The sequence below is a fragment of the Rhipicephalus microplus genome, chromosome 3, assembly GCF_043290135.1.
Source record: "Rhipicephalus microplus isolate Deutch F79 chromosome 3, USDA_Rmic, whole genome shotgun sequence".
NCBI classification, from domain to species: Eukaryota; Metazoa; Arthropoda; class Arachnida; order Ixodida; family Ixodidae; genus Rhipicephalus; species Rhipicephalus microplus.
Genome location: NC_134702.1, coordinates 7,867,909 through 7,881,261, shown reverse-complemented (window position 1 = coordinate 7,881,261; position 13,353 = coordinate 7,867,909). Strand labels below are relative to the sequence as shown.

At 45.6% G+C, this 13,353-nt stretch overlaps 1 protein-coding gene across 1 annotated transcript in view; it reads right to left on the bottom strand.

The window, feature by feature from the left end:
* The window catches only part of LOC119183274 (nonsense-mediated mRNA decay factor SMG5), a 114,183-nt gene extending 101,754 nt beyond the window's left edge, over window positions 1-12,429 (bottom strand). The window contains exons 1-2 of the mRNA XM_037433641.2: window positions 12,225-12,429; window positions 3,566-3,664 (exon numbers count right to left, since the gene is read on the bottom strand). Of these exons, the coding sequence (XP_037289538.2) occupies window positions 3,566-3,664; window positions 12,225-12,295 (170 nt within the window). The 5' untranslated portion in view covers window positions 12,296-12,429. The remainder of the gene's footprint in view (window positions 1-3,565; window positions 3,665-12,224) is intronic.
* Window positions 12,430-13,353: the final 924 nt, after the last annotated feature.

Sequence of the window (13,353 nt, the reverse complement as noted above, 5' to 3'; positions counted from 1 at the left end):
GTTTCTGAAAAAAGCCCACCTGTCAACTTCGGCAGTGCAATATAAGCGTGTGCTACAGAACCAGTGAAGCTGAAACAGGTAGAGGAAGCTATTTTTCACAAAGACGCTCCCTGATTAATGCGTATGCAATGACGCGAGGCCTGAGCGAATGAATGACACTCCCTGATTTTCGAGGGAGGATGTCCTCTCTTGAAATAAGGGTAAGACGAATGGATGAAACACACACGATGCTTGCACTACACTTCTAAAAGTCATTTGCATTCTTCCTTTTTAATCTTAACTTTTCGCACAGTTTAGTCACTATGATCCAACGAACCAGACAAATCCTGATGCAGTCCTTGTGTATTCGTCTCCTGATATAGTTAATTATTTCGATGACAATCTCGCCACGTGCTCCGCAAGAAAGAAAACAGCTAGGTGATATTAAACACTTTGGAGAGGCTTAGAATAAACATGGATCGTGTTCTTTGCAGCTAAATCTGAAAAGCGTCGTCTCAAGCATGACCAGATGACAAAGCGGGAAAGAAAGGGGGTGGGGCGAGGGGATCCCTTATTTTTTTTAATCGGGTGCTTCGCACTGTTAATCCGGCCCTGCTTGGCAGGCTATCCAGTGTTAGTGCAAATGTCGGTAGCTGAGTGTCTGTTGCATGGTTTGCGTATGCGGGGACGGCCGCAGAACCACGGTTAACCCGATGCTGCGAAAAGCAGTGTCATACCTTATGTATATCAAATTTCACACCATTTAGAAAAAGATAGCCCTGAAAGGACATGTCCGCGTAGAGTTCTGTGCTACAGAAAAGCTAAATTAATTAAGTAAGCTTTCGAACCCTAACAAAGAGGTGCAATCCACCTGTGGAAAGAAGCATGTAGCTAAGTTTGGTAAGTGTTCCCTAGCTGTCGTCTACACGTTCCCTGTGTTGTGCGACACGGTTTACTTTGGACAGGCGTGTTGTTAGGCAGAGGTGTTGTTATTGACACTGTAAAAAACAAGATTTATTCTGGTGGTTTTCTTGCTATGCATTGTAGAATGTGTGCATGCACTTCATTCTTTGACTAGTATGTCATCTTGGGCCACAGTCGTAACCAGTCGGCACAAGAAATTATTAAAGCAAACGCTATCGCAAAATGTGTAAAGCTGTGTGTGAGAACACCATCGTAGCCTTATCTGAAAAAGAGCTCAATTTTCTTGGGCTTGTGCTGTGAAGTGTTGATATGGAACTGTTAATTGATATTCGCGTTGATATTTACGCTATTTCCCCTATAGCTCCGATTACCTGGCAATTAGTAACAGTAAAAATAAACACGGAGGAATGAACAAAGAAACAATCATAACTAGAATACAAAAGTAGTTGTTTCAAGCCCGATACAAAGGGTACTCCTAATAGTTATGGGAATTAAGCTTGGCATATCGTCAAATTACCTGCTAAGGTAACACATTAAAAAAAATCAGTGCCCATGGAAAATTGCCTGAAATGGCTTGCTGGGACGTTCACATGAAAACGAATTATTTGACATAACAATGTTTCTCGAATACCCTTTCTAAGATCTTTAAGATGGCATCTAATTATTAACATTATTATTTCAAAAGCTCATTTTGTTCATTTTACGAACAGTAAGCAGGATGTTTGGTGCTGCATACTCAACACGCACACACATGATGACATACTTGTTTCTCAAATCGCCCTGGCAGATTAGTGAACATATGTGAATTTAAATGCGTAAATAGTAGGAAAAATAAAGCAGACTTTTAAAGGTACGGATAAAACATTGAGGTTATTTTAGATGTACCTTACGAAAGGCATATTGTAATCACGTGGCCAAAAAAAAAAGTAACAGTTCAGAGCACTAGGTGATGTATGGAATGCAAGAGAAGGACAGCTGAGAAAGCACTTTTGCCAACAATCATATTATATTTTAAAAGAATTTTTGATTAGAAACAGCACAAAGAAAGCGTCATTGTACACCAAGATGTCGTGTGATAGGCAAGTGCTTGCTCTATGAGATACAGCATCGGTACTGGCGGTGCTGTAGTTCCACGCTGGAGAGCGGCGACAAAATTTGTGGGTTTATCGCCACACACATTGTGGTACGCGTTGTTCGCAAGTGCCTAAGGCTAAGTTTCATGGCTCTGACACAAAGAAAAGGGGAAGGTATCTCGAAAACAAAAAGCACGTTGGCAAGCAAGCGAACGTAGTTCCCGTAGAGACATTGCAAGCTCTGTTGTGTAGCTCTGCTTCACCGAAAGGGACGTGCACACTTTATCGCCTGCACAAACTGGTACAGTCAGAGGAAAAGATAAAGTTATGTCATTGCCCTTACTTTTATTCCAGTGGCTTAATGGCAGTACGAGCCTGAGCAGCGGACTTCAGCCAGCAATTAATGTACTGCACAGTATAGTGCTGCGACCACAGTATCTTTCATCTCAATATACACAATGCATTATAGAATGTAATGGAAATACAGATACAGATACTTGTCTTGCAAGACGTATCACAATACAGATACAGGATACCCAAATAGTATCTACGACGGCAACTCATATACACGTATCTTTCATACTGCGCAGCCCTGCATGTGGCGGACCTTTGGAAATATTTTTTGAACAATAAATTTTCTCTCACTCCTAGCAAACCTTTCAATTGAATAGCTGGCATAAATTTCTAGTAATTATTACAGCTCGATATTGTTAAATTGTGAAGCTGACATTTTTATTTCGATATATGACTTGCAAAGGTTCTTTTCATTACATAACTTCGATAGCGTAATTCCAAGGGGCATGTACTTTTGTCAAGCTTGACAGGCTAGTGCATATTTCTAATGACCCACGCACATTGGTTCACACAAAGGTCAGCCAAAAATCACTATATTACCAAAACGGGCAAATTCAAATTGATTCTGAAAGTTGAGTGGCCAGACTGACTACAAGAAAGTGCTTGGTGCACAAAAAAATTTACCATGTCAAAATCAACGATACAAAACACCGATTACCAGTGATCGATACGAATAGGCATAATAACAAAAGAGTTAATTATTCAGCACATAGTCATGAAAAAAGATACAGGTTGTATGTACACATGACTACCATTAACATACAACAGGTAAGACTTTACTAGAGTGCTAGATTTTTTAATTTTAATCTTGGTCCAAGTTAGCTGGGACAACCTGTATATGCACGCAGGCACGCGCGTGCACTCACACACACGCACGCACCCGCGCACACACACATGCACACACACACACACACACTCGAACCTCGATATAATGAAGTAAATGAAAAACAGTCTTGTAATATGTATAGTAGTAGGATTACACCTTCATAACAAATTTCCAGATATCACGAACTTAGTTTTTGAGTAAGGTGGAACTTCGTTATAATAAGGTATGAGTGTGTTGCCCTTGTATTCATAAATCGCCGGTTGGAAGTCAGCGCTGGTGCAGTGCATATGCTCACCATGTCAGCATTGCTTTTGTGCTGTTAACTGTCAACAAACTGCCATTCTGTGATAATCTTTGAAAGAAAAAAAAAGAGATGAAAGAGGGTGGCAGAAAGAAATTGAGCACGCACCTTGCCCTGAGATGCATCACCTCTTGAGAAAAGTAAGCTCCAAACGAGGAAGCATCCCGAAGCCACTCCTCCAAGCGCCGGGCTGTTTCTGAGGCACTCCTGCAAGGGCAAGTGTGGCAAGCTGCAGTGTTACCTATTTTTCTGTAAATGGCACACTACGAAAACTTCTGAAGACATGTTTTTTGTTACACCTATTGGCACTGACATTGGTAGCCATCATAAATTAACACCTAGAATGATTTATGAAGTGGACACGCTTTCCTGCCTTCGTCTATATTGTTGACGGCAACGTTCAGCAATGTTGAGCTGATATACGTGCTACTTGTGGATAAAAGAAAGGTTTAGAACAATAAGACTTGAAACATTTTTAACAATAATAATATCTGGGGCTTAACGCACCCAAACCACGATATGATTATGAGAGATGCTGTAGTGAAAGGCTCTGAAAATTTTGAGCACCACGGGTTTTTCGACATGCACCTAAACCTAAATAACAATACTGATTGTTGGCCTAGTTGGTACTTACTTGCTTACTGACATGCTTTGGCTACAAATGACACACACACAAAGTAAAGAAACACTTAACAACAAGCACAAGCGGTTTGTCTTGTCGTTGAGTGTTTGTTTACTTTGTGTGTATGTTATTTGCGGCCAAAGCATGTCAGTAAACCTAAATACATGGGAAACATTTTTAACCGGACAGTGGTGAAATGAATATACATGGCAAAGAGTCTAACGACACAAATGTAAATTTTTAAACACAAAGCATTAAATATTGTCACAAAGACACAGGTACGCAGGTACAAAATAAGGCGTTTACTTTCGTAACCTAAGGGCCAGAAACGCGAACACCAGAGCACGCGCACACAGAACTACTTTGTTGTCCTCCTCAGAAGCTGGCTACTATAGTTGCCAGTCTACCTTGCGTCAATTCCCCCCTTTCAAGAGCGACCGTCCCGGTCGATTGACTGAGATGGTAGGGGTGGCCATGAAAAATCAAATGATCACGTCAACGAAAAAAAAAAAGCCCACACTGTTGTGGATAATAAGAAAAAAGTTCAAAGTGTTCATAACTTGCCGGCGTGGTACGATTTCATCCGTACTACATGGACTACTTCTGGACGTGGACGTCTTCGGTTTAAACTGGTGTCGGAGCTTTGGGGAACTACCTCGTAATTCACGTCACTGAGGCAGCGCACAACTTCGTAAGGGCCAAAGTAGCGTCGCAATAGCTTCTCCGAAAGCCCATGATGTCGAACTGGTGTCCACACGCATACATAGTCACCTGGTTGATAGTAGACGTTCCTTCGGCCTTGGTTGTAACGGCCAGTGTCGATATCTTGCTGCGCGCGAATGCGGTTCCGTGCAAGCTGGCGGGCTCCCTCGGCTTTCTCGACGAAGTCGTCAACGCTGTCATTTCCGCTGTTGTCCTGGTCTATGGGTAGCATAGCGTCTAACGGTGTTGCGACGCGACGGCCATAAACAATCTCGAATGGTGTTAGGTCTGTGGTCTCTTGCACAGCGGTGTTATAAGCAAACGTGACGTACGGCAAAATTTCATCCCATGCTTTGTGCTCTACATCAACATACATAGATAGCATGTCGACCAGTGTTTTGTTTAGCCTCTCCGTCAAGCCGTTCGTTTGGGGATGATAAGCTATTGTTTTCCGGTGGTTGGTGAGCGTCAGCTTGGTGACTTGTTGCAACAACTCTGCCGTAAATGCTGCTCCGCGATCAATTATGAGAACAGCAGGTGCACCATGATGCAAAACAATGTCGTGGACTGAGAATCTGGCGACTTCAACTGCAGTTCCCTTAGGCACAGATTTGGTTTCTGCATAGCGAGTCAAATAGTCGGTTGCGACGATTATCCACTTATTTTCTGAGGATGACGTACGAAAGGGACCAAGAAGATCCATTCCCACTTGCTGAAATGGTGCTCGAGGTGGATCTAGAGGTTGGAGAAAACCGGCGGGCTTTGCGGGTGGAACTTTACGCCTCTGACAGTCACGGCAGGTGCGGACATAGCGCTGAACGGACGAATACAGCTGTGGCCAGTAGTACTTCTGTCGAATGCGCGCTAATGTCTTAGCAAAGCCTAAGTGACCGGCTGAAGGATCGTTGTGGCACGCCTGCAAAACTTCCTCACGCAGTACCGTTGGAATGGCCAGGAGGAAAGTTTCCTGGCTGCTCTCAAGATTTCTCTTGTAGAGAACATTGTTCTGCAGGCAATACGTTCTTAAACCACGCAAGAGCCGGCGTGGGACGATAACGTCTTCTCCTTGAAGATGCTGAATGACAGAAAGTAGCTCAGTGTCCTCACGTTGAAGCTCAGCCATCCGCACCACATCGACGATGCCAAGAAACGGTAAATCTTGTTCAGTGTCAGATGACGTCGGGGAAAAAGGAGCACGAGACAGGCAGTCAGCATCTGTATGCTTATATCCTGATCGGTAGACCACCGTTATGTCGTACTCTTGAAGGCGGAGGCTCCAGCGGGCGAGGCGGCCTGATGGATCCCGTAGATTGGCAAGCCAACAGAGCAAATGGTGGTCACTGACCGCTCGAAATGGCCGGCCGTATAGGTAGGGTCGAAACTTGCTAATAGCCCAAACGACTGCTAGGCACTCTTTTTCGGTGGTAGAGTAATTAGCCTCTGCTTTTGTGAGACTGCGGCTCGCGTAAGCGATCACACGCTCTGCGCCGTTCTGCCATTGAACTAGAATGGCTCCGATTCCTACGTTGCTGGCGTCTGTGTGGATCTCAGTGTCGTCGAAATCTGCCAGCACTGGAGCTGTCTCCGGTCGATTGCGCAGCTCTACGAAGGCTTGTTGTTGTTCTTCCATCCATACGAAAGGTACATCTGGCCGTGTCAGTCTTGTAAGAGGTTCCCCAATTTTCGAAAATCCTTCGACAAAACGGCGGTAGTGCGCACAGAGTCCGAGGAATCGCTGAACAGCCTTTTTGTCTCCAGGACGAGGGAAATTGGCAACGGCAGCCAACTTCTCAGGATCTGGTCGAACACCCCCCGGGCTCACCACGTGGCTGAGAAACTTGAGTTCCTGATAGCCGAAGTAGCACTTTTCGGGCTTGATAGTAAGGTTCGCTCTCCTTATTGCAGTGAGGACACTTTTTAGCCTTAAAAGATGCTCGTCAAATGTGCTTGAAAACACAACGACATCATCCAAGTATACAAGACACGTCTGCCACTTTAGTCCAGCTAGTACAGTGTCCATCATGCGTTTAAACGTGGCGGGAGCGGAACAGAGACCGAAAAGCAGCACTTTATATTCGTAGAGCCCGTCAGGCGTCAGGAACGCAGTTTTCTCACGGGCGCCCTCGTCAACTTCAATTTGCCAATACCCTGACTTGAGATCTAATGATGTAAAAAACTGGGCGTGGCGTAGATGGTCTAAGGCGTCATCAATCCGTGGCAGGGGGTAAACGTCGCGTTTTGTGACTTTGTTAAGCCGTCGATAGTCAATGCAGAAGCGTAGTGTGTTGTCTTTTTTCTTTACTAAGACAACAGGTGACGCCCACGGACTTGTCGAGGGTTGAATGACGTCATCATTCAGCATTTCTTGAACTTGACACTTAATCACCTCTCTTTCCTTCGGGGACAGTATGGATGTTGGCGAAGAGGCCGCGCCGATTCCTTGGTGACAATGCGGTGTTTCGTAACGGTGGTACGCTGAACTTTCGATGCTGTGGAGAAGCAGCCCAAGGATTCCCTCACAAGGTTTAGCAGCCGCTTTTTTTGTGAATCTGGCAAGTCTGGATTAACGTGAATGCGGCTTCTCAGGTCAGCACAAGTTTTTGCATGCAGTGAAGTCGTATCCAATGTGCCGATATCGAAAAAGTCGGCGATTTGACTGAGGAAAGCGACAGTAGTTTCTCTAGGGACGTGCTGAAACTCATTGCTGAAGTTGGTCAGCAGAACTCGAGAGCGTTTATTCTCTAACCGAACAAGGCATCGGGCTATGCATATGTTTCAATTGAGCAGCAGCGGGATATTTGCCTCTGCAATACCTTCGTAGTCGTTGAATTCATCAAAAATGTCGCAGGCTACCAAAGTGAACACGCTACTCTTCGGCGGTAACGTGACGTCATCGTCAACAATATTCAAAGCATTGACGTAACTGCCGTGAGGGTTGCGCGCTAAAGCGTGTGCCGTATAAAACGTCACCTGCGACTCTTGCAAATCAATCACGGCTCCATTATCCCGCAGAAAGTCCAGTCCGAGAATTAGGTCCCTCGAGCAACTCGGCAGTATTACAAAGTCTCTGAGATACGTAAATCAGTGAATACTGACTCGCGCTGTGCACCGCCCCATCGGAGTGAGATGGCCTCCTGCCGTACGTATCAGCGACCCAGCCCACTGGGTAGAAACCTTCAGCCTGCAGGCAAGACCCATGCTCATAATAAAAGTGTCTGCTCCAGTGTCAATTAGTGCCATTACTTCTTCGTCGTCCACAGTTACCGCAATGTTTGATGTCACCACTCTTCGTACCACGTTTGACTGTGTCTGTACATCTTTTTGCTGCCGTCGCTGTGGTCGTAGTGGAGGATCTTCCGTAGAGTCAGCGTCAGTGGCCTCACCTCTGGAGGTCGCTGAACTCAGTTTTCCCGATTTGCAGGACTGGGTGAACGGCGTCTCGGAGCGCCGCGTGAATAGGCTGGGCTTGGTGACCTGTAGCGAGCAGGCCACGACGAGCGAGGCTTTTGCGACCGATGTTTGATACTTTGACGATTCGAGATGAAACTCTCTATTTCCTGTGGTCGCTCGCCAGGTCGTGGACGAGGGGCATTAGGCGAAAATCCACGGAGACCCACACGGCGGTATGGACATGTTCGGTAGACGTCTCCGGCTTCCCCGCAGTGGAAACAAAGGGACCTGTGGTCGGGTGTACGCCAGACGTCACTCTTTCTCGGTCTTGCTTCGGCGATCAACGGTGAGCTGCGAGGACGGAAGCCTACCTCCATTTGCTGAGCGTTTCGCTCATTGGGGTAAAATACGCTGGTTGAACTGCACGATGGAGGACGTCGCACTGCTTCCGCGTAGCTCATCTCGACGCAGTGCCTCTGTTGTGGCGCCTTGGTCGGTCGGGGAGCGTGAACGGCTTGCTGTAGCTCGGTGCGTACCATCTCCGCAATGGAGAGCTGCTCTACAGGTGAAGTAGTCACCTGCATCTTTTGTAGCTCTTCCTTAATGAGAGCTCTGATAAGCTCTCGCAATGCGCTGATGTCATTGCCGAGAGTGACAGAAGTGACCTCACCTGGGTGTACACCACGGTTATACTGCCTGGCACGCTGTTGAAGGGCAACAACAGCGCAACAACAGTTGAAGGGCGCTGTTGAAGGGCTCCATGGCAGTGGCTTCCTCATGGAACTCCGCAAGTGTCGTAGGCGCGTTTCGAATCAGGTCGGCAAAAATCTCTTAACACCACGTATTAGGTGGCGAACTTTCTTGGATTTGGACATAGCTCCGCACGCCTGGAAAGCCGATCCATGTCCTCTACGTAAGTCGTCACCCTTTCGTTAGGGCCTTGAACCCTTGCCTCTATAGCACGCTCCGCGGTCTCTTTCCTGTCCTCTCGGGCAAATGCCTTGAAGAACTGCCGGTGAAACTCATCCCATGACGTAAGCGTGGCTTCATGGTTCTCAAACCACGTTTTCGCAGAGTCCTCCAGGAAGCAGTACACATAGCGTAGCTTACGCTCTGGGGTCCAATCGTTGATATCAGACGGCGACTCGGTCGAAATGCTCGAGCCAGTCGTCGGCATCTTCAAAAGCAGCTCCGTGAAATGTCTTCGGCGTCTTGGGCTGGTTGATAACCAGGTGCGCTGGTGCTGGTGCGGTGACGTTAGGCGGTGTTTCATTCATAGTCTTCCGACGTTGACGTTCAGGCAGCAAACCGTGCTGTGGCTTGAGTCCCTGGAGACGACGGCTGGAACGTATGTGCACAGGGGTAAGCTCGGCAGAGCTACTCGATGGACTTGCGTCAGGGGTGCTCTCAGGGGACCGTATCATCTACCGTATCCCGCATTTCCACCGGAAAATGTCACAAAGACACAGGTACGCAGGAACAAAATAGGGCGTTTACTTTCGTAACCCAAAGGCCAGAAACGCGAACACCAGAGCACGCGCACATAGAACTACTTCGTTGTCCTCCTCAGAGGCTGGCTACTATAGTTGCCAACCTACCTTGCATCAATATTATGTTTTTATATACCACAAAAGGCTACAGTAATGCTATAGTACACAGAAAAAATAGCATATGCACAAAAAGACAAGCATATGTTTATGAAAAAAAAAAAAGAAATAATAACAGAAAGACGCATGCCTGCCCTCCGGTTAGATGAGAGAGCATAATGACTCCCCTTCCCCCCCCCCCCCCCGTCATCAATTGCATTGTCATTTAAGTTGAGCACAGGCACAAATTTAAGGAAAGCAAGACTGGACATAATGTGGTTAATTGCTAGTACCATATTTCAACAAGCAATCACAGTTTGGCCACCTGTTAGAATTGTGACACAACAGTGGCACCAACCTTGATAGCCTCTACGATGATGCAGCAGAAGTGAATGAACGTAATTGACTAACTCAGTGGTACAAATTGTTTCTTGATTGCAATGTTGCATTTCCACCACTACATTCTTATGTTGTCCTTAACTTAAACCAAATTGTACATTCCTTGCACTTCTACATCTTACCTTTATTAACAAAGAAAGGAAAACAGACGACCACTCATTGTAATACTTACCATTTCAAGGCATGATGTCATCATGCAAACTAAGTAAGCAGAACAGGTCATAGCCATTTTAAGAAAAAGTTGTGTGCCTTTTCTATTTTCAATGATGGCTAAACATGCTGACCAGTGAACATGGCAAAAATATTGTAATGTGTACGGTGATACGCTTACTACCAAGGTCTGTCAAGTAGAAATTTGTTCATTCCACTGGTGTAAAATGCAACAAAACTTTTTTTTTTGAGGGGGGGGGGGGGGGGGTAAGTATAAGGCAGCTATTTGTTTATCTTAATTTTACTCCCTTCTGACCATTCAGACCCGAGAAGATCCTGGCAACAGCCTAGATGGAGGTTTGTTTAGATTACTGATCAAGACAGTGATGAAAAAATAATCAGAAGAGCACTCTTACATTGTTCCAGCAGAAGAGTAAGTGTAAGCTGGCAGAAATTCACAATGACGGGCAATGAGTAAAAAGATCCAGGGCAACCAAAGAGATTTAAGTACAAACTATGAGGTCTTCCTTTCTGAGAAATTCGTACAGATTTCCTTGTGGCTTCGTGCTACAAACAGGCAGTTGTCTTCTTTCCTTTTTCTAAAGGGATTTATGTCTGGGCAGCTTAAATGAATGAAGCAAGCAAGCTAGGGAAACGATACAGAAAACTAAGTGGTTCTTCAATACTGACAAAGATGCTCATGCTTTGGCAGGGACTAGAACAGTCAAGGTGATAGCTCTTTTATGTTTGATACAAGTTGTCAGAGGCAAAATATGACTCAATTGTCGGTTTGTCTTATGGCTCACTATATGCCGCTGCGCTGCAAAATACAGCCTGCAGTGCTAGCAAGCATCATGAGAAGGGAAGAACAGCCAGCTTTAAACCAGCGACATTAAATATACAGTGGTTAAATACCATGTACTACACAACAAACATTTTAAAATATAGAATTGATTCTGCACTGTACAATGTGCATTACTGAACTGCTATCACAACTGAAGAAAAGTCAATATAGAGTGGAGAATGATAAGATTAGTTGAGTTTATAGGTACGACGTATAATTATAGTATTTATTAGTGCTTATAAAAATAAACCACGTTTGAAGCGCTAAATAAATAGTAACCTGAACGACTCTTTAGCACAACGCAAAAGACACGTGGCAGTGTTTCAGTAAACATATCAGCAGCCAGCTACAACAGACAGCACTGTCGAACTCGATTGCAATGTATACATTCATAATGCATACGGCGTGGAACGTTTACGAAGACGCATGTGGAACGCTTTTGCACAATTGGGCGCAATTAAGGGAAAGGTGGTATCGGCCTGCAGTTAGCTCTCGCGCGACTTTGCCACGAGACATTATCAGCCCAGGAAACGAGAAAGAAAAAAAAAGAAACGTCCTCGGACAATTACAGCTTGGAAACGTGCCTCTAGTGACAATCTTACGAGACGCCACCACAGCCTCACAAATTCGACAGATTCAGATTTTGGAACAAAATGCAACCAACGTTTACGGTTAATTAAAATTGTGAAACATGCCGTAGGATTACACTTCGCAAGTATTATGACAACCCAACGACGCATTGTAGGCCATGCATCGAAACAAGCCGTGCGTATTACTATTACTGTACAGCCTTGCTTGCCTGCTTTTTGACGCGTTACGAACGCCATATATCTGGAACATTGACGGCAACCGAAATGCTTCGTAATAATTTGCGCCCTTTGTCGTCAAAGCAGTTTTCTTCGTGCCCGGCGTGACAAACTGAAAGGCGCGGCGTTCGTGACGAACCCGCGCTACGGCGACGCATGGGCGACTGCGATACGTGGCGGAAGAAAGCCCGGCGCGCCTCGGCAATCGACGATCAGCGTTATTTTTCTAAAAGATCACGGCAAGCGACTGATTATAAGCCTAACTTACCGATAGAGTCTTCTGGATAACTCCGAGCTTTCATACTTCACTTCCGTATATGTCTTGGCACCCTTCTGCATTGTATCACCTCTTCATTGTCTTAGGTTTCAGCACCCAGCTACGCACTGCTATGCCAAAGTACAACTTTGTGGCGGCGAAAGTAAAGCTGTTGCTGGCAAAACATACTGTTTTCCGTCCGATGCACATCTGATCATTTGCGCCCGTATGCACGCGGGCCCTGATTGGCTCGCAGACAAACCATAATAACGGCTGCGCTTGGCTCCGAGCGGTGCCGCTCGGCTTGTCAGATTTCTGGCTAGCAGACGCCGAAAAGGTACTATGCGCGCTCGGCGCCGTCTTTGAGAGGACTCGATGGATTGCAATTTGGGCGCTTGAGGACTGCGCCTTCGCTTGTCATTACGCGTGGCGTTAACTTCTAAAGCCTGTTCCGTTTGCGAGATGAGGCGATTACGTGTGGCGGCAAGTGTTTGAAGCTACTGTTCATCACTTTTGTTATGTTTCCCGTGAAGCTTCCTCCTGTGGACAACGCGGCGAACTGTTGCCTGCTGACTGCGTCGTGCACATGCCTCAAAAGTTACGTACTACATGTTCGTACTCACTCATGGAGACAACTTTGGGGTTTATTAGTTTTTTCTGCGTAGTAGTCGTATGTAAAGCCGTGCCTGCTTTCTGTGTACTTAGCGAAGACGATTGTGATCGAACTAGCATGCCCCGTCGTATGTTTGCGTACGTGAACCTCTTAGAAAAATCTAATGCTGATGCTGATGACCTCAGATAAATGGCGCTCACCTACAAAGGAAGATGGGCCAAGAACCGGGCGGCAGGATACTTAAGTGAAACTAAAATGAAATGAAAGCCAATGGGAAAAGTTAGTTTAGAAATAATAGTGCCAATAAACGAAAATGTTTGCTGAGCAAGCAGTCAAACCATCTCTTGTTCCTGACAGACATCGCTACGAATTATAGACATCTGAAAAGGTCAGGGTTGACTAGCACGGTAATCTTTTAGTTGCATTGATGTAGTCAAAAACAGTGGAGCATGTATCCCTGGGCAGTAACCAAATGGAGTGCCGCCAAGTGATAAAAGTACTCGTACATTTACTTGTATTCCTAGTTTT